We start from the raw sequence: 19,489 nt of genomic DNA on the forward strand, positions 1-19,489 counted from the left end.
GAAAAACTCAAGATACAAATAATAAAATACTTACGTCTGACGATATTTTCGCTTGCTACTAGGGCCATAAGGATCATGGGGAGGGAGAGAGGTTCAGAAGAAATGAAAATGAAATGAAAGAAGAAGAAACGAAAGCCAGCACACATGGGTGCTTTCCACTCATTAAAGGGAAAGAGCTCAGGTCTTCCCCAGGGCAAAGGGAAGGGATGGACCAGGTACCCATTCGTCAACTAGTACTACTGCACCTGTTAACAACGCGAGGCTGGGAACTTGACACCTGCATCCGAATCAGGGTGCCTGGTTCCAGCCCCAGTTGCTCCACACTTCCAGTCGTTTCCTGCCTGGGAGGTAGCAGATGATGGACCAAGTGCTTGGCTTCCTGCCACCCACGTGGGTGATCTGGACGGCGTTCCTGGCTCCTGGCTTCCATTAGCCACAGCTTCGCCAGTGGATGAAAGATTTCTCACCCTCTCCCCACCTCTCTGTTGCTCTGCCTTCCAAGTACATAAATCTTTCAAATAAAACCTATTAGGGGTGGGAGTTTGACTTAGGGCATGATGGCCTGCTCCCAGTCAGTGCTGAGGTTCAGTACAAGGCTCCAAGCCCGACTCCAGCTGCTGTAAATGCAGCCCCTAGGAGGCAGCTGTGATGGCTCAAGTTCGGTCCCTCCCATCCATGTGGGAGACCTCAATTGAATTCCTAGCTCCTGGCTTCCCCTTGGCCCTAGCCCCAGCTGTTGGAGACATTGAGGGAGTGAACCAGTGGATTGGGTCCCCATTTTGCTGTCTCTCTCTGCTTCTCAAATAAATGGACAAATTTTCTGCCGGCATCTTGTATGGGCACTGGTTGCTCCACTTTGGGCCAGCTCCCTGTTAATGCACCCGGGAAAGCAGCAGAGGATGGCCCAGGTCCTTGGGTCCCTGCACCCACATGGGAGACCCGGATGAGGCTCCAGGCAGGCTCCTGGCTCCTGCCTGGCCCAGCCCAGCCCTGGCTGTTGCAGCCATATGGGGAGATCTTCCTCTCCCTCTCTAACTCTGCCTTTCAAATAAATAAAATTTTTTAATGATTAACTTGGACATTTTCTTCATTAAAAAAATTTTTAAGTAAAAAATTGCTATAGAAGATGAGCAATAAAAAGACACCCGTGGTCCCTGCGGAAGCTGGTTCGAGGGGCCATCAGTGCTGCTGCAAAACCAGGGAGGCCCTGCTTCAGAGCCCCGGCCCCGCCTAGGAGGGGAAGTCGGCGCAGCCCTCCCAGGGACAGGCGTGCTACAAGAGTAGGAGTTAGCCCGCCAAGAAGGTTCCAGAAAGAGCAGCAGGCTTGAAGCCGGAGCGGGCGAGGTCCCTTTGTGGGACCGGAAAACGCTCAGGCCGGCGGATGGACGGTCGAGGCCGGGTGAGAGGACCGCGGGACTGGCGACCCCAGGAGCACCCCGGGCCTCCCAGTGGGGAGCGGGGGCGCGCGCTTGCGGGGGCTGTGGATGAGAAACGCGGGTGGGGATGGCGCAACCTCTGGCCTCGCTGGGACGAGGCCCCCGCGGAAGGGGCTCGGGAGGGTGCAGCAGGGCCAGGGCTGTCCGCCTGAACGTGGCTTCGGCGCATTCCGTGTGGAGCCCCCGGGACCGTGCGGGCTGGAGACACGCGCGGCGCCGTGGCGGGTCCGGGGAGTTGTCCCAGGATGGCGTTGCGGTTCCAGGTTGCGGGAATCCGGGGATCCTTCCAGGGCAGCGCGTTGCTGGGCGCCTCCCCCGGAGGCCCCGGGGCCTGGTCCGATGCTCAGCCCGGGCGGCGGTCGCCCGGGTGGCTCCGCGGGGCGGGGCGCGGCGCGGCGCTGCCCGCGCACCGAGGCTCGGCGGCCGCGGCCGGGGGCGGGGGCGGCGCGACGCGGAAGTGCAGGGCCAGTCGGCCGCCCCGCGGAGGCGCAGCTCCGGGAGGGCGCAGCTCGCCCCGCCGCCGGCCCGCGCTCCCGGGCGCAGCCACGCGGGAGCCCCGCACACAGGTGGGTGTCGGCCCCCGCGCCGCCTTTTCTGCGCCCCCGGCCGGAGGAGCAGTGTGCCCCCCAACCCCCACATCGGGGCACCTGCCGGCGGCGGGCGGGGTCCGAGTCCTGCTCCACCTGGCGCCCCGGCTCGGGTGGGCGCCCACCATGGGGCGCATCCCGCCGGCCCCGGCGCTTCCCACGCCGGGATGATCTCGGGGCGCCGGGCACCGGTCGCCGTCGTCCCGTGGGCACGCGGAGAGCCCCGAGGCCCGAGAGGCAGCGGCGTCCGCACCTCCTTCCCTCCGCCTCGCTGTCGCGGAGGAGCGAGGCCCCGACCCCGCCGCGGGGCGCTCTCCGCCCTTCTTCCTCCGCCACCCGCACCCTTTCCGGGGCACCTGCTCTCCCAGGACCTTAAGGCCAAGACAGGGATTTGTGGAAAGCAGGACCTGGGTGGCGGCGCCGACCCTCGTAGCAGCGGGAAAGGGTGGAGACAGCTGTCTGAAAGCGCGGGGCGTCGCGGGGGAGGAGACGGCGCGAGCCGGCGTCTCTGGACCCCCGCGCGGCGAGGGTGGGGCGGGGGCGCCCCAGCCGGAGGAGCAGCCTCGGGCCGGGGTGGGGATCAGTGACCCGGGCCTGAAAGGAGTGGGCTGGGTGATGGAGGAGGCTGGCCGTCCCCAGAACGGGGCCCTCCCCGGCCTGGGACACGGGGCGAGGGGCTCCAGACAGGAGTCTAGGGAAATCCTTTTCCCCCTAAAGGCCCTATTTGGGGGTTTCCCCCCTGCAGCCCGGCCTTCCCCAGCCCTGCCCCGGGGAAGACACCGAGAGAGAGAGGTTTCTTCCTGCCGCACCTGCTGCTCCAGAGCCTCGGCCTGTCTGGACTGCATGGGTGGGCCGGGCCCAGGGGTGTCAGCTCACCTGGAGGGGGCGGGACTTAGGGTGGCGCCTGTTCCAGGGATCCCTTTGCGTTTGCTGAGAGAGGAACAGGTGAGGAGGCGATGGCGGAGGCCTGCCGCTCTGCCCTCTGCCACAGCCGCCACTGTGGAGCTTCCTCTCCTAGCAGCCCCCTGGTACCCACAAGTTTGGCGGGGGGGGGGGGGGGGACTGCTTCTGGGACGGCAGCAGGGTGAGCTGTGGCCTCTCCCTCCCGGACAACTTGTGGGGCTGCCTCGGGTCCTCAGCTGCCCCCACCCCTTTTTGACATGTGCTCCCAAGGTGGCGTGGGAGCTGTTTCCCGGCTTTCCCCACGCCTGGGTCTTGGGGCTCCAGCCCTTTGAGAATTCCGACCGGCTGGGTGAAGGGGGAGGGAAGGCTGATGATCCTGGTGGTCTGGCCGCCTGTGCAGGGAGAGGCCATCCGGGAGGCCTGTCCCTCTCTGCCCACGGCTGGTGACACGGCTCGGGCGCGGGGGGCGCTGCAGACACACACACATGTGTGCATGAGGTTGTCCCCAGTTGGGAGCTGGGCTCAGCCGGGCAGAACTGGGTCTGGGGGCCCCACTTGTGCGTGTGCTCTGAGCCCCCTCCCTTCCTGGGCTCCCAGTGAGTCAGGCTGCTCGCTGGCCCGTCTGCCCACTTTCATTTCCCCTGCGCCTGGGCGGAGGCTGTGCCAAAAAGGGAACTGGGTCCCCAGTCTTCCGAGGCCCCAGGGCAGGGCTGCAGCCCTCCCGCCCGCCAGCCCTGGCCTGGGCTGGGCTTCCTGTGCCGCCGGCCCCTGCAGCCTAGCTGGGCGCTGCTTGACGAGAGGCCTTTGGAGGGTGACTCTGAAGCATGGACGGGGCGCTTAGCAGGTGCAACCCATAAAGGTACTGGGCTGGGAATGTTACGGACACCGAGCTGCCGTGCGGCTGCCAGGTCTGGCTCGACAGACGGGGTCTAGCTCGACTCTGTTCCTACTGGGTGACAGATTTCCCTTCGAGGTCCTTGACCTGGAGGTCACAAGGTTAACTAAGGACCAAGGGCATGGCCCAGAGGAGGACAGAGACACCCAGGAGTGGAGAGGGGGTGGGCAGGCACAGGGGAGGAGGCGGGGGCGGCATGGGGCTGGCTGGCCGGCCAGGCGGGGCTCACTCCCCTCGGTGGCTGCCGGACCTGGCCTGGGGCACAGACCCCAGCCGGACGTGGGAGGGGAAGGGAGGAGAGATAAGATGTCAGTGTGGTGGCTGCTTTCCTAGCTGGAGGGAATTGAGTGGATTGATGGGATTTCTCTAAAAATGTCTGGACGGAGAGGTGTCTCATCTCCAAGGAAAACCGGGGGAGAAGCGTGCAAGCCCTCCTTCAAGTCCCGTGTCGGATTTTCACCCAAGGCCGGGTTTCCTAGAAGCCGGAGATGAGATTCTTGGTTGGGAGATTTGAGGAGTCCATGGTGGAAGGAGGCTGAGAGAAGCAGGGCGGGGGCAGGCTGGGCAGGGAAGTTCCTGGTGAAGGGACTGCTCGTCGCAGAGGGAGGTAGGCTGAGCCCTGCCTTGTGGGGGGGGGCGGGGAGCAGCTAAGGACAGTGGGTGTGGCTTGGGGTTAGGGTAAAGGGTGTGGGGGCGCCAGTACACACCACATCCACGGCTCCGTAAATCTCCTCCTTCCCTTCCCCCCAACACAAAACGTGGATTGGGTGAACCTGGGACAGCTTACGGCCTGGAGAGCCTGTCCCTGTGCCCCTGGCCTGCCGGCCCAGCCCTCCGCACCTGCTGGCGCTGGGAGTGGTGTGGGAGCTTCAGGCTGCATGCCTACTGACGCTGCACTACCCCTTACCCCCGCAGACCCCTTGGCCATGAACCAGCCGGCCCCCGGGGCTCCCCCGCCGCCCCGCCGCGTGAGGCTCAAGCCCTGGCTGGTGGCCCAGGTGAACAGCTGCCAGTACCCGGGGCTTCAGTGGGTCAATGGGGAGAGGAGATTTTTCTACATCCCCTGGCGCCATGCCACTCGGCACGGTCCCAGCCAGGATGGAGACAACACCATCTTCAAGGTAAGCCCTGGACAGCAGTGCTGCCTGGACAGCCAAGGCATAAGAGGGACGCACACGCACACACAGGCGTAGCCACAGGGTCACTGTTGCTGACCTGCACTCCAGAGCACTCCTCCTACTGCCCCTTGTTTTTAAAAATCAGTTATTATTTAAAAAAAATGAGAAAGCAAAAAAACAATTATTGGGGCCGGCTCTGTGGCACAGTGGGTTAACGCCCTGGCCTGAGGCGCTGGCATCCCATATGGGCATTGGTTTGAGACCCAGCTGCTCCACTTTTGATCCAGCTCTCTGCTGTGGCCTGGGAAAGCAGTAGAAGATGGCCCAAGTCCTTGAGCCCCTGCACCCACGTGGGAGACTCAGAGGAAGCTCCTGGCTCCTGGCTTCGGATCGGTGCAGCTCTGGCCGTTGCGGCCAATTGGGGAGTGAACCATCAATGGAAGACCTCTCTCTCTCTCTCTCTCTCTCTCTCTCTGCCTCTCTCTGTGTAACTCTTTCAAATAAATAGATCTTTAAAAAAAACAAGTACTATTGTTATTTATTAGAGAGACAGAGACACACGCATGGAGATCTTCCTCTTCCTGGTTCACTCCCCCAAACTTCCACAACTGTCAGGGCTGGGCCAGCCGGAAGCGGGAGCAGGAACTCCACCCAGGTCTCCCACCTGCTGGCAGGGACCTGAGCACCTGCTGCCTCCCAGGATGCACTTTAGCAGGAAGCACAGCTCGGACTCAATCCCCGGCGCTCTGATGTCACACAGGAGTCCCACGTGGCGTCTTAGCCACTGTGCCCAACACCATCCTCAACCCCTTGTTTTTGCCTCATTTTTATTACCCATGAGTACACATCCAGTTTTACATGTATGCTAAAAAAAAAAGCCAACAGTTCACCGCTACTCTTAACCCTAGGGGGTGTGCCTATATTTTCCATTTTCTGCGCGTGTGTATGTGAAAAGCAGAGTTGGAATCAAGCTGTATTTGCTGGTTTTGCAACCTGCAGTTTTCCACTCCACGCTGGGGTCAGCTTTCCTGTCCAGCGCTCGGCCACAGCACTCCCAGCGACTGCTGAGGGCCCCGCCGGAAGCCGGAGCGCCGTTCAGTTCACCTGGTCTAGGTTTTTGCTCACTTCAGTGTTTCAGTGTTAAAACCCACATGCCCCGAAGACGGTTAACTCTCGCCCTTTCTTTGTTAATTTCACGCAATTTCTTTTGGGTTGGTGCCTAAAGTTAGAAATTGCTCGGGCGGGCATTTGGTGCTGTGGTTGAGATGCCCCTTGGCCGAGTTTGTCTCCTGTTGGGTGCCTGGGTTTCAGTCCCTGCTCTGCTTGCCATCGGCCTCCTGTTAATCTGCACCGTGGAAGGCAGCAGGCGATGGCTCAGGCGGCTGGGTCTCCGCCGCCCACGTGGGAGACCCAGATGGAGTTCTGGGCTCCTGGCTTTGGCATTTAGGAAAACGAATCAGTGGATAGAATCTCTGTTGTTCTGAGTTTGAAATAATTATAAATTAATAAAACTTTTTTTAAGTGAAAAAAAAGTGGCTGGTCAAAGGGATTATTTATTTTTTATTTATTTATTTTTTAAGGCTTTATTTATTTGAAAGGCAGAGTTAGTAGAGACAGGGAGAGAGAGATATCGTCCATCCGCTAGTTCACCCTCCAAATGGCTGCAATATTTAGGGCTGGGCCAGGCCAAAGCCAGGAGCCAGGAGCTTCTTCGGGCCTCCCACATGGGTAGCAGGGGCCCAAGCACTTGGGCCATCTGCTGCTGCTTTGCCAGGCCGGGATACGAACTGGTACCCATTCAGGATGCTGCATTGCAGGGGGCAGCTTTGTTCACTATGCCACAGCACCGAGCCCGGGTTTGTTTGCTTGTTTGTTTTTTCAGTTTTTAAGAGAAAGAGTTCCTCCCCTCTTTCCCCTTACCTGCGGATCTGCTGCTTCACTTTCCCAATGGCTGAACAGCTAGAGCAGGACCAAGGCTGAGGCCAGGAGCCAGGAGCTCAGTCCAGGTCCCCTGGGAGAGTGGCAGGAACCCAAGTATTTGGGCCATCACTGCTGCCCCCTCAGGGTGTACGTGAGCCGGGAGCTGGGTCAGGAGCAGAGGTGGGTGTGGCACCCAGGCATCTGGACAGGAGACTCGAGTCTGGTAACCATCGTTTTAGCTACCAGACCAAGTGCCTGTACTTAAACTTCTCTTTCATTCCATTTCCCAAGAACTTACTCAAATTCTGTGCGCTCAAATACATACTTTTCCTTCCCCTACTTTTCAAAAAATAGATGTATACACTTGATACTTCTTGAAGACCTTTATATGTCAGTATATAAAAAACTTCCTCCACTTTTTTTTTTTTTTTAGTGTTTGCTGCCCTATATTTCATTCTATGACTTTGCATATTTATTTAAAAGGCAGAGAGCTAAAGAGAGAAGTAGAGATCTACGTGCTGGTTCACTTCCCCAGTGCCCAGAGCAGTTCAGATCAGAGCCGGGAGCCGGGAGCCGGGAGCTGGGAACTCCACCTGAGTCTCCCCTGTGGGTGGGCAGGAACCCGAATACTTGAGCCAATCCCTGTTGCTTCCCAGGCTACACATTAGCAGAAAGCTAGACTGGGAGCAGAGGTGGGACTGAGTTCCAGGCACTCTGAAATGGGATGCAGGCCTCCCAGGCAGTGGCTTAACTCACCGTGGCCCAGGGCCCACCCCAGTTAAGATAAATTTCTAGAAATCAGCCCCTGGGTTAGAGGATAGAGACATTTGTAGTTGTGACATCACTAAATTGCTATCCAAAATAACAATACCTGGGCCAGCGTGGTGGCGCAGCAGGTTAAGCCACTGCCTGCAGCGCCAGCATCCCACATCAGAGAGCTGGTTCTAGTCCTGGCTGCTCCACTTCCCATCCAGCTGCCCGCTCATGTGTCTAGGAGGCAGCAGAAATGGGTCCCTGCCACTCATATGGGAGACTCAGATGGAGTTCCAGGCTCCTGGCTTCAGCCTGGCCCAACCATAGCCGTTGTGGCCATTTGGGGAGTGAACCAGCTGATGGAAGATTTCTTTCTCTCTCTCTCTCTCTCTCTATCTCTCTCTCTCTCTCTCTCTCTGTTTCTTCCTCTCTCTGTGTCACCCTGCCTTTCAAATAAATAAAACAAATCTTTAAAACCAAAAAGGAAAACACAAGACAAAACAATACTACCAGCAGCTCAGGTGTACTGAGGCGGTCCAAGGGGCAGGTGCACTGCCAGGTGTCCTGTGTAGAGGAGACGGAAGCAGAGGGAGACTAAATGGCAAGGCCCGGCCCGCAGCGGGAGGGCTCATGTCTACTGCCCGTCTAGGGAGCCTGGACGAGAGTGCTGCCCCGGGGGCGGTGACTGGGTGCCTCTGAAAGTCCCTGCCTTCCACTGAGCCTGTGGGAGCCTTGAGAGCCTGCACCAGTGCCCCCGGCTGCTCACAAGGCCCTGGGGCTCAGCGAGGCGCAGCCTGGGGCCCACAGCTCGTCACAGGCGCGACTCCCCCAGGACCGGCTGCAGGCGCGGTTCGGCGAGGTTCTCTGTGGGCGGCTGCCCTCTCTTCCTGTGCTAGGCCTGGGCCAAGGAGACGGGCAAGTACACCGAGGGGGTGGACGAGGCTGATCCGGCCAAGTGGAAAGCCAACCTGCGCTGTGCCCTCAACAAGAGCCGCGACTTCCGCCTCATCTATGACGGGCCCCGGGACATGCCGCCGCAGCCCTACAAGATCTACGAGGTCTGCTCCAACGGCCCCACTGCCACAGGTATGCCTGGCCCGGGGTGGCGCGCCCGCGGTGGCCCGTTGGGTGCAGGCGGGCTCGGGCCCCTCCCGCGTGCCGCAGCCTGCAGGGTCCCGCCTCTCTGGCTGTCACCTGTGTCCTGAGATCTTGGGTAGCTCTGCCTTTCCCGTCACCCCGACGCTGGGCAGGAGCCGCAGCAGGGGCTTCGGGCAGCCCCTGGCACCCGTCCACCGCTGACTCCTTCGTGTCCTCCTCTGCCCTCCTGCTGTGCAGAGTCGCAGCCAGCTGATGAGTACTATGTGGGTCCAGGAGAGGAAGAGGAGGAGGAAGATGAAGAGGTGAGTGTGGGCCAGGCAGCGGGGCTGGGGGCTCCTCCCCTAGGGCCCAGCCCACCCTGGTTTGGGACCGAGCAGTTCTGCTCCTCCGGGGCCTGCTGTGCCTCTCCTTGGTGAGCCTCGTGGCCGGTGGGCGTGCTAGGCCGTGCTACCCGCACAAGACAGAAGGGAAAGCGAGCGAGTTTCCTGGGCTGCCTGGGGTGGCAGAGCTGGGGCCGCGGGCTAAGCAGCAGGCTGGGGGAGCTGCCTTGTGGTTCCCGTGTTAATTCCTCAGCGTCAGATCAGCGTCATAACCAGGCCTCCCTTCTCTCTGTCTGGCCTCCTGCCTCCTCCTCGCCACGCCTGCCTGCCAGCTCCAGAGGATGCTACCAGGCCTGTGCATCACAGGTGGGCCGGGAATCTGCTGTCGGGGAGCCCCGGGGGCCTGGGACCGGGGAGGCCGGGGCGGAGAGCGGCTGGGCCCCAGAGAGGGCGTTCACAGTCCTGTCCACTCCTCCTGCTGTAGACCCAGTGCCTTCCGGCCCCGCCCCGCCACCCTATTCCTTCCCCAAAGAGGACATCAAGTGGCCCCCTGCTGTGCAGCCGCCTGTGCTACCGGGCCCCCTCCCTCCAGACGACGGCCTCCTGGTCCCTCCCTCGGGTACCACTGCTGGCTTTGAGGAGTTGCAGCTTCTTCCTGAGGTCCTGCAGAGCGTGCAGCCTGGGCCCCCTGCAGGCGAACAGTTCCTGCCCGACCTACTCATCAACCCCCACATGCTGCCCCGTAAGGCCCGGGGGCGGGCTGGGGGGTGGGGGAGGGTGTCTGGGAAGCGGGGAGGTGGTGGGGAAGAGGACAGCGGCCTGGGGTGGGGGAGAGCTGACCAGCCCACCCCCACAGTGACGGACCTGGAGATCAAGTTCCAGTACCGGGGGCGGCCGCCCCGCGCCCTCACCATCAGCAACCCGCACGGCTGCCGGCTCTTCTACAGCCAGCTGGAGGCCACCCAGGAGCAGGTGGAGCTGTTCGGCCCTGTGAGCCTGGAGCAAGTGCGCTTCCCCAGCCCCGAGGACATCCCCAGTGACAAGCAGCGCTTCTACACGAACCAGCTGCTGGACGTCCTGGACCGCGGGCTCATCCTGCAGCTCCAGGGCCAGGACCTGTACGCCATCCGCCTGTGCCAGTGCAAGGTGTTCTGGAGCGGGCCCTGCGCCTCAGCCCACGGCTCGCGCCCCAACCCCATCCAGCGGGAGGTCAAGACCAAGCTCTTCAGCCTGGAGTACTTTCTTAATGGTGAGGGCCCGGGCCGCGCCGGCCTCCTCCGGCCCAGAGGCACAGCTCCGCCTCTAACGAAGGGTCTTGGTCTTGCCACAGAGCTCATCCTGTTCCAGAAGGGCCAGACCCAAGCCCCTCCACCCTTCGAGATCTTCTTCTGCTTCGGGGAGGAGTGGCCTGACCGCAAGCCCCGAGAGAAGAAACTCATCACCGTCCAGGTGTGCTCCCACTCCCCACCAGCGCGCAGGCGCCGAGTCCTGGGGTCGGGAGCTTGGAGGGCAGAAGTGGAGGGTGCGGTCTCTCCCTGCCTGCCCCTGCCACGTCCTGTCTCCGCTTTGCCCCCAGGTGGTGCCGGTTGCAGCGCGCCTGCTGTTGGAGATGTTCTCGGGGGAGCTGTCTTGGTCGGCGGACAGCATCCGGCTGCAGATCTCGAACCCGGACCTCAAAGACCGCATGGTGGAGCAGTTCAAGGAGCTCCATCACATCTGGCAGTCCCAGCAGCGCTTACAGCCCGTGCCCCAGGCCCCTGCTGTGGCCGCGGGCCTTGGTGCTGGCCAGGCGCCCTGGCCCATGCATCCCGTCGGCATGCAGTGAGGAGGCTGCAGCCCGTGCGTGCGCGACCCAGGCCTGCCTGGTGGCTGAGGGCGCGGATGTGCTGGGAACCTGGCTGCTACCGTCTTCCTTCTGGGTCTCCTGCAAGGGAGAGGGGAGAGGCCCCTGCCCCAGGAACTCCTGCAGAGCTTTGCTTTGAGGGCTCTGTCTCCCCGGGCCCGCATCTCCTGTGCTTGCTCGCGTCCACCCAGCCATGAAGGCGCTCAGCCTGCGGCTCGGTCACTGCGGAGGAGGCGCTGCTCCGAGGCGGCCCACGCTCGCTTGCGGCTGCCACAAGAGCCAAGGAGGGTGTGGGCCAGGCCCCCTCAGCTGGGTGCCGGCCCGATAGGTGGGTGCCCTGGCTGGAGCTTCGCTTCCTTGTCTTTCTCCTTCCTGAGATGGGTCTGAGCACCCAGGGGCCCCACGAGACACGTAGGGCTGGCAGCTCCCCTGCTTCTGGGGGAGTCCAGGAGCCTGGGGTAGAAAGTGGAGTTTTAGTATTTTTGGAATAAATATTAAAAGCATACCTGGCTGTTGCTTGCCTCCCCCCCCCCCCCCAGGCTTTTCTGCCAGACCCTGTCTCTGATCCCAGGCAGCCCCTGCCCTGCTGGGTCAGCTGGGCCTTCGGGAACACCCAGCAGGCTGGCTTGGCTTTCCAGGAGGAAGCTGGCTGAAGCCGGGGTGAGGGGGGGATGGGGGGGCGGCGGGGGAGAGCGGGGGGGTTGGGGGGTGGGGGGGCATTTTCAACGCGTGTGGTCTTAAAAAGCTGTTCCAATCAGTTCGTCCTTGAGAGAGCTGAGGGCCGGGATTCCAGCTACACGAGGGGCCAGTACAGTCTGTCAGTCTCATTTATTTCCTGCGTTATTAAACACGCGAGGACGATGCATGCAGCTTGGGCGCTCAGAGCAGTTTCTGGCCTGAACAATGTGTTGACCTTGGCATGGAAGATTGTAAATGTTTGTGAAAATAGGGAGAATGGGATGAACCCATGCAGCAGCTTTAACGATTCTCAGTGAGTGCACAGTCCACCTTCCCCTTCTAGACTTCCACCCACACTCCCACCTTGAGATTAGCTAGAAGCAAATCCCGGACATGACATGTCTCCTGTAAATAGCACAAATCTCTAAAAGACAAGGAAGGCCGGCGCGGCGGCTCACTAGGCTAATCCTCCACCTGTGGCACCGGTACTCCAGGTTCTGGTCCTGGTTGGGGCGCCGGATTCTGTCCCGGTTGCCCCTCTTCCAGTCCAGCTCTCTGCTGTGGCCTGAGAGTGCAGTGGAGGATGGCCCAAGTGCTTGGGCCCTGCACCCGCATGGGAAGACCAGGAGGAAGCTCCTGGCTCTTGGTTTCAGATTGGCACAGTACGTCGGCCAGAGCAGCCATTTGGGGGGTGAACCAATGCAAGGAAGACCTTTCTCTCTCTCTCTCACTGTCTAACTCTGCAAAAAAAAAAAAAGGATTATTAAAAGGCAGAGTGACACAGAGGGAATGACAGAGAAGAGATCTGCCATCTCCTGGTTCACCCCGTAAGGCCCACATTGGGAGTGGCAAGGGCCGTCCTCCACTGCCTTCCCAGATGCATTAGCAGGGAGCTGGATCAGAAGTGGAGCAGCCAGGACACAAACTGGCACTCTGATAAGGGATGCTGGCCTTGCCAAGTGGTGGCTTAGCCCTGTGCCACAACACCAGTCCCAGCATTCAGTTTTTTGATTATTTTTTTAAAAAGATTTATTTGTAAGGCAGAGTGACAGAAGAGAGATTTCCCCAAATACTCGTCACCCCCCAAATGGCTGCGATGGATGAGGCTGGGCCTGGCCAGAGGCAGGAGTCTAGAACTCCATCCAGGCCTCCCATGTACGTAGTTTCCGCTGCTTTCCCAGGTGCGCTAACAGGGAGCTGGGTTGGGAGGGATTTGAATTGGTGCTGCAACATGGGATGCTGGCGCTGCAGTGAATTGGGTCAGCCTAAAAAGCCATTTGTGTCTCACACCTTCCAACTAAGTGTTTCCTCTGGGCCCCTCTCCCCTGACTCCCACTTTGGCACAGTCTGACTCTGCCCTTCCCAGTGCACACTGGGATGTCTGCCTGCAGGACAGGTGCCGCAGGGGTGGTGTGCTGTGTTCTGATTGGGGGGAACACAGAGGCAGGGGGTGGGGGGAGTGGGAACTCGAGATGGGCAGCAGTCACATCTGTATGGTTCTGACACTGAAAAAAGATGCCTGGGCTCACGACATTAGGAGACATCAGCTCCCAAGTAAGCAGGCTGACAGCTGGGGAGGGAGCCCCAGGCCACGACTGTCGGAGATGGATTCTTTTCAATGAATGCTTCTTCCGGTTCTCACAACTTCTCATGGTACTTGAGTTGTTTCCATCGTTAGGTCTAGACAAATGGGCTCGTGCATGCTTTTTGCTTTTCCATGTTCCAGCCAGTTATGTGGGGACCAGAGACCTAGCGACTGGTGGAGCAGGGACGCAGGCCCACGCATACCATGTGACCAAGGTGGCGTGACTTTGGTCGAACAGTTGCAGCTCAAAGTCTTCCTTGGGTTTCTCCTTGCTTTTTGATTTTTTACAAATGAAACAAGACTTCTGGCTGCCACTTCCTGGAGACTTGAGCTGTAGTAGTGAGGTATAGACAAAGACCATCCTAAAGAAGTGGCAGACAACAAATTCCAGAGGCGAGGGCGGGACTTCCGCCTGTCGCAATGCACTCCTCGCTAACCATGCTCACCTTCCAGCTGGCCTTTTTGCTCTGGGGACCCGCGCAGCTGTTGAAGTTGGAATCCACAGCATACTCACGGCATGGGGATGAAACAAGTGGCTGGCACCCACGACAGCGTCTCTCTCTTCCTCTGTTCTCACCAGATTCATCGAATCAAATAGTTCCTTCTAACTCAAGACTCCCTCTCTTAGCTTTTGACCTAAGAACTTACTCCTTTTCAGTCTTGTGGGAGAACATGTTGATAGCTGTCCCTATAAAGAACATTCTTAGAAGGCCACTTTCTCATTTGCTGGCAATATAGTCCGAAAAGTCAGGCACATCTTGTTGCATAATCTTGGATTTTTTTTTTTTTTTTTTTACAGGTAGAGTGGACAGTGAGAGAGAGAGAGACAGAGAGAAAGGTCTTCCTTTGCCGTTGGTTCACCCTCCAATGGCTGTCGCGGCCGGCGCACCGCGCTGATCCAAAGGCAGGAGCCAGGTGCTTCTCCTGGTCTCCCATGGGGTGCTGGGCCCAAGCACTTGGGCCATCCTCCACTGCACTCCCTGGCCACAGCAGAGAGCTGGCCTGGAAGAGGGGCAACCGGGACAGAATCCGGTGCCCCGACCGGGACTAGAACCCGGTGTGCCAGTGCCACTAGGCAGAGGATTAGCTTATTGAGCCGCGGCGCTGGCCTAATCTTGGATTTTAAGATCTTCATTTTATTTATCTGACAGGCAAAATTACAGAGAAAGGGAGAGACAGAGTTCTTCCATCCGCCGGTTCACTCCCCAAATGGCTGCAATAGCCAGGGCTGGGTCAGGCTGAAGCCATGAACCAGGAACTTCATCCAGGTCTCCTACATGGGCCATCTTCTGCTGCTTTCCCAGGTGCATTAGCAGGGAGCTTAATCAGAAGTGGAGCAGCCAGGACTTGAACCAGCACCCATATGGGATGCTTGTGTTGCAGGCGGCGGGGTAGCTTTACCCACTGTGCCACAATGCCGGCCCCTAACCTTGGCTTTTAACTCTCTGGATTTTGGCTTTCATCTTAAGAAGATTCACTAAACCAGGGCCACCAAAGGTGGACATGAAAATTCGGTTTGTGATTCAAAAGCACAAGTTCCTTTGGGACTTATGTATGACAATCTCAGATACTGACCTTTATATATAATCCTTCTCTTCAAACGGATTCTACAAACTACAGGCTGCAAAGAACAAGCCCAATAATTGGTGATCTGTGTCTCACATAATCACAACCGAAACCTCAGCTAATTCAGTCATGGAACACGCACTTCTTCAAATGACTCAGCAAATGGTTAGCTGACCTACACATGGAAGAAAGATGCCCATCCAGCTTCCACTAAGACGACACCAAGCAGGAACACAGTGCCTGCGGGACACCTAATCCCAAACAGTGCCTTCTTAAATTGAAATCCAGGTGGTATCCCTGCTACACCAGAAAGCAACGACTGCTTCCCATTAGTCCTTGGGCTTACCGAAGCAGTGGGGCCCTGTATCGTTAATGATGTAGGATTCAGTCCTCAAAGGTATAGCTAAAGAGGGAATGCTCGCGACATGAACTAGGCCATGCACTCCACAGCTGTTTGTAGCAACTGGGAGGGCTGTTTAAGTTTCCACTTTTTTTTTGTTTTTAGCCCCAGACACGACTTCCTGTGACAAAAGCCATATTCCTTACAACAGCAAGGGCCTGCGGCTGGACTGAGCACTAACTGAGCGGGTGGCCGCAGCAGCGTGCCAGTCCCCGGAGTCCCAGGATCTCACTTCTTTCATCCAGTGCTGCCTCTTCAGCAAGGAAAACCCCCAGTCCCGCTGAGGTGAAGGCGGGCTGGTTTCACGGACTCTGTCGCTTGAGGATTCCAGCCCAGAGGGGAAAAACAGCGACATGAAGACAAGGCAGAGATGTGAGTATCAAACAACACTGCCAAATGAAGGACCAGACGGAGCTTGGCAGTCGGGTGACCAGCTCAAAGCCTGGTCACTGGAACGTATCGTTTGGTCCTGTTTACACAAAACTCAAGAACGTGCAAACTAATCTCCAGTGGCAGAGAGCAGAGCAGAGCAGTGGTTATTTAGAAAGGGGCAGGAGGAAGGGACCACCCAGGAGCTTCAGGAAACTTCCACAGGTACAGTACGGCTGCTATCCTGACCACAACAGTGGTTGCAGGGGTGTGTCCTATTCAAGAGCTTACCAGATTTTCTGTCTTACTGCATGCCAATTACACTTCAAGAAAGCCTTTCTCAAAAAGGCCTATACCTTTGCAGGTGAGGGAACGATCCGTTTGGGTGGCCACTGCGGAAAGAGGCCATGCAGAAGGGCCTGTGAGGAGTTCCAGGGTGGATCGGGAATGGAGCCACAGAAGGAGTCTGAGGGCTCTGCGGCATCAGGGCCTTGAGGACTGCACACCCGGGCGTCTGTGAGGCACCCACCGAGGCCGCAGCCAGGCCGGGCCGGGCCGGGCTGAGCCATCTCACAGCTACCAGGCAGCGAATGGAAGTAAAAACGAAGAAACACGGATTAAATTTTAAAAATTTATTGTTTTTTTCCTTTCTTGTTTTGTTGCTGTTGGTTTGTTCTTGAGATGGCTCCAACGCCAGACAGAGCAGTGCCCGCGTGTCCGACGGCCGAGCAGGGCTCGCCCTCGCCGCGCGGGGCTCTACGTGGGGCTTCCCTCTTCGGCCGCGCCCCCCTCCCCCGAGAAGCTAATTCATCGCCACACGCTTTAGTACAATACAGTTAGCCCTGTAAACATTTTTTTTTCTCCACGCGCCCACCCCCTTTTTTCCTGTCTCACATCTGTGGGTGAATAATTCTAAGAAAAAAAAAACTCAAAAAAAAAAAAAAAAAAAAAAAACACCAACCAAAAACCTAAAGCTTAGAACATACATTTACATCCCACCCTGCACACCGACTGTGGCTCCTGTCTCCAAGGCTGAGGACAGCCTTAGGCGGACTGGGAGTGGATTCAGAGGCCGCACAGGGTCAGGACCGGGATACACAGATTCCGATGCAGGCAGGTCCCGGGTATCCCTGACATGACCATGACATAAGCAGGACAGGCTCCTTGTCTGAACAGCTCCGAGGGTGAGAGGGAACCGCTGGGAAAAGGGCCAGTGGGAGGGATCTCTACTCACTGGCATTAAAGGAGGGGCAGAGGGAAAGAGAAGAAAACGTCAGAAAGCCGTGCGGGGTGACCCTGATCCGTTCCATCCAATCGCTAGATCCCCACGCTCTCCTAGGCGGATGTGTCTCCAGAGCGCGCGCACTCCCACTTGTCTGTGTGTGCATGTACACGTGTGCGTGCCTGTGTCACTTGCCACCAGGCCAGTCTTTCAGTTCTGGTTTCAGTTTAGTTTTCCTTTTTTTTTTTTATTTTCTTAAAATCATTTCTCCTTTTAGAAACAAGTTCACCAGGAAATCAGCTCCCCTCCCACCACGCCGGACAGGCCGCAGCCATCTTTTTTTAAACCGTGCTGATTTTCCCTCACAGCCCCAAACAGGAACTCCTCAGGACGGCCTCGGAAGGCTGGAGTCTCTCCCTGTCTGGCGGAACTCCCTGGTGGCAGTGAAGGTCCTTCTGCCACCTCGGAGGTTTCTGATTGTGGGACACAGTCTGGTTTTTGTCTTCTTCCTGTCTTCTAATTAAAAAAGACATTCCTGACAAAACAAAGAAGACAGTCAGTAACCGTGCTCCATACTCAGCCTCAAACACACGTTTCTGTACTTGCTCGGGTACCTCGTTCTGAAATCTGCTATGGGAACTAAGTCACAAAAAACCATTTGAGGCTGGCGCTGTGCCGTCTGCAACACCAGCTTCCCACATGGGTGCCAGTTCAAGTCCCAGCTGCTCCACTTCTGATGCAGCTCCCTGCTAATGTATCTGGGGAAAGCAGCAGAGGATGGGCCAAGTGCTTGGGCCCCTGCACCCACACGGAAACCTGGAGGAAGCTCCTGGCTGGCCCAGCTCCAGCCATTGCGGCCATTTAGGGAATCAACCAGTGGACGGAAGACCTCTCTCTCTGTCTCTTCCTCTCCTTCTGTAACTCTAACCTTCAAATAAATAAATAAATCTTAAGGAAAAGAAAGGCTGGACTTCTCAAAGTTATGAGTTCACAGGAGCTTCTGCTTTAACGCAAAGCCGTTTGCAGCGTGCTTGCAGTGCCGTGGGGACTGTGGGAACCAGGGGTGACGCGTTGCGGGTCAAGAGTGAGCCAGCAGGGACAGGCCTCCCAATCCAGAGCAACCTGAAAAGCTCCTCCGCAGTTGTCAAATGCCAGGGCTTTGCGGAAGGTTTTTAAGGATTTGTTTTATTTATTTGAAAGGTAGAGAAACAGGGAAAGGGAGAGCTCTTCTGTCACTGGGTCACTCCCCAATGGCCACAACTGTTGAGGCTGGGCCAGGCTGACACCAGAAGCTGAGAACTCCATCCGCATCTCCCGTGTGGGTGCAGGGCCAAGCAGTCGGGCCATCTGCTGCTGCTTTCCCAGGTGCATCAGCAGGGAGCTGGATCTGAAGTGGAGCAGCCGGGACTCGAACGGGAGCACCATTATGGGTGGGATGTTGGTGTTGCAGGTGGTGGTCAACCTGCTGCACCACAGCATCAGCCCCAAGATTTTCTGAAAGATTTGCCTACTAACAATTCTGAAAACCACTGCTGAGAGTCTCCTGGGGGGTCCTGTAGGAGGTGCTGAGTGGAGTGGTTAAGAGCAGGGATTCTCGCCCCAGAACGTCTCCACTTGCATTCTGGTCTCCCCATTACTGATTGTGACATCAGGCAAACTGTCAGGCATCTTTGAGCCTCAACTTCCCCGTCTATAAGATGGGTACAGTAGTAATTAAGCCAGAGCACTGTATGAGGATTATCTTGGTTAGCACACAAAAAGTGCTTTCAAGAACAGCATGACAACTAGCAAGAGCTCCATAGATGTTAGCTGTGAGCAGCCACCGCGGTCCCCAAACAACCCTAAGGGTGTCCCACTGTTAGCTACTCAGACACTGCAATGTCACTCACGTAAGAAGCAAAGTCTGCAGGTGATTTGCGGTGCAGCAGGGCACGGCTAAACATCCCTGTCAACAGCTGACACAGTTACCTCGGAAACCACCACTGGGCGCACACAGCCGGGAGGGCACGTCTCTGTGAGAAGTCGAAGGCTGGCCTAGGAGCTGCCTCTCCTCCACAAGAACCTGGCACCCGAACCCCGCCACCCGCGTGTCCTGTCCTCAGCTAAGCTTCCTGCCTTCCTTCCGAGTCAGGAGTCGGGAAGCGCCGGTCCTGGCCGGCATTTCAGCCTCACCGCATCCAAGCGACACGGGAAGGCTCCCTGCTCATGCCATCTGCACGGCCAGTTTCAGGAGGTCAGTGTCAAGTGTCACAGACAACTTTAGGCGGCACTGTCCTCAGCGAAGGAGTTAGGCTCAAACACTCTGTTCACGACCACGTACACTTCCTGTCCTAGTGGTGTCCGCACGGGAAGAGACGAATTCTTGTGGTGTCCTGTAACAGTTACTTTCTTGTGGACGTGAAATGGCATCCAGAAGATGCTGACAATCTGGCTGCCCTGGCCCAGGAGAAGCAGGACCCCGCAGCTGCCTGCCGCTCAGTACAGCTCACTGAAGTCCCTCCCTGACCCCAACTACAGGCCCAGTCCCCCAGTCCCCGACGGCCGCTGACCCTCACCACACCTCAGCACCACTGACAGCACAGGGCAGCGCTGGGCGCGTCCACCACTCACCTGGGTGACAGGCACAGTGCAGCAGAGTGAGCTATCGAAACAGCCTGGTGAAGTCTCGCAAGGCCCAGCAAACTTGCTTACATTCCTCAGCACTGGAAGAGAAGAGGGGGTGGTGTGTGACTAGGGAGGCTGGACACCCGAGAAGCCAGCACAGCAGCGGGCACTCTGAGAACGACCCCAGCCATG

At 58.0% G+C, this 19,489-nt stretch overlaps 2 protein-coding genes across 6 annotated transcripts in view; one reads left to right on the forward strand and one right to left on the reverse strand.

Moving 5' to 3' along the window:
• The first annotated feature begins 1,260 nt into the window (after positions 1-1,260).
• IRF5 (interferon regulatory factor 5) lies at positions 1,261-11,378 on the forward strand. 3 transcript variants are annotated; one of them, XM_008258221.5, is made up of 9 exons: positions 1,261-1,399; positions 4,737-4,942; positions 8,509-8,698; positions 8,948-9,012; positions 9,363-9,396; positions 9,515-9,772; positions 9,887-10,279; positions 10,361-10,479; positions 10,607-11,378. In XM_008258221.5, exons 2-9 carry the CDS (start codon positions 4,748-4,750, stop codon positions 10,853-10,855), a joined length of 1,503 nt encoding a protein of 500 aa, XP_008256443.4. In that variant the 5' UTR covers positions 1,261-1,399; positions 4,737-4,747; the 3' UTR covers positions 10,856-11,378. The 3 variants fall into 3 exon arrangements, with proteins under 3 accessions (XP_008256443.4, XP_051704909.3, XP_002712098.4); XM_051848949.3 differs by lacking the exon at positions 1,261-1,399 and adding an exon at positions 1,849-2,002; XM_002712052.6 differs by lacking the exon at positions 1,261-1,399 and adding an exon at positions 3,593-3,785.
• A 4,710-nt stretch (positions 11,379-16,088) lies between these two features.
• Positions 16,089-19,489, reverse strand: part of TNPO3 (transportin 3) — a 109,841-nt gene continuing 106,440 nt past the window's right edge. For all 3 annotated transcript variants that reach the window (XM_008258220.5, XM_051848948.3, XM_089328566.1), the window contains 2 exons: positions 19,304-19,395; positions 16,089-17,228 (listed from right to left, as the gene is read on the reverse strand). In XM_008258220.5, the coding sequence (XP_008256442.2) occupies positions 19,335-19,395 (61 nt within the window). In that variant the 3' untranslated portion in view covers positions 16,089-17,228; positions 19,304-19,334. The remainder of the gene's footprint in view (positions 17,229-19,303; positions 19,396-19,489) is intronic.

Source organism: Oryctolagus cuniculus, chromosome 3, assembly GCF_051225735.1.
Source record: "Oryctolagus cuniculus isolate XC-2025 breed Fujian yellow rabbit chromosome 3, ASM5122573v1, whole genome shotgun sequence".
NCBI classification, from domain to species: domain Eukaryota; kingdom Metazoa; phylum Chordata; class Mammalia; order Lagomorpha; family Leporidae; genus Oryctolagus; species Oryctolagus cuniculus.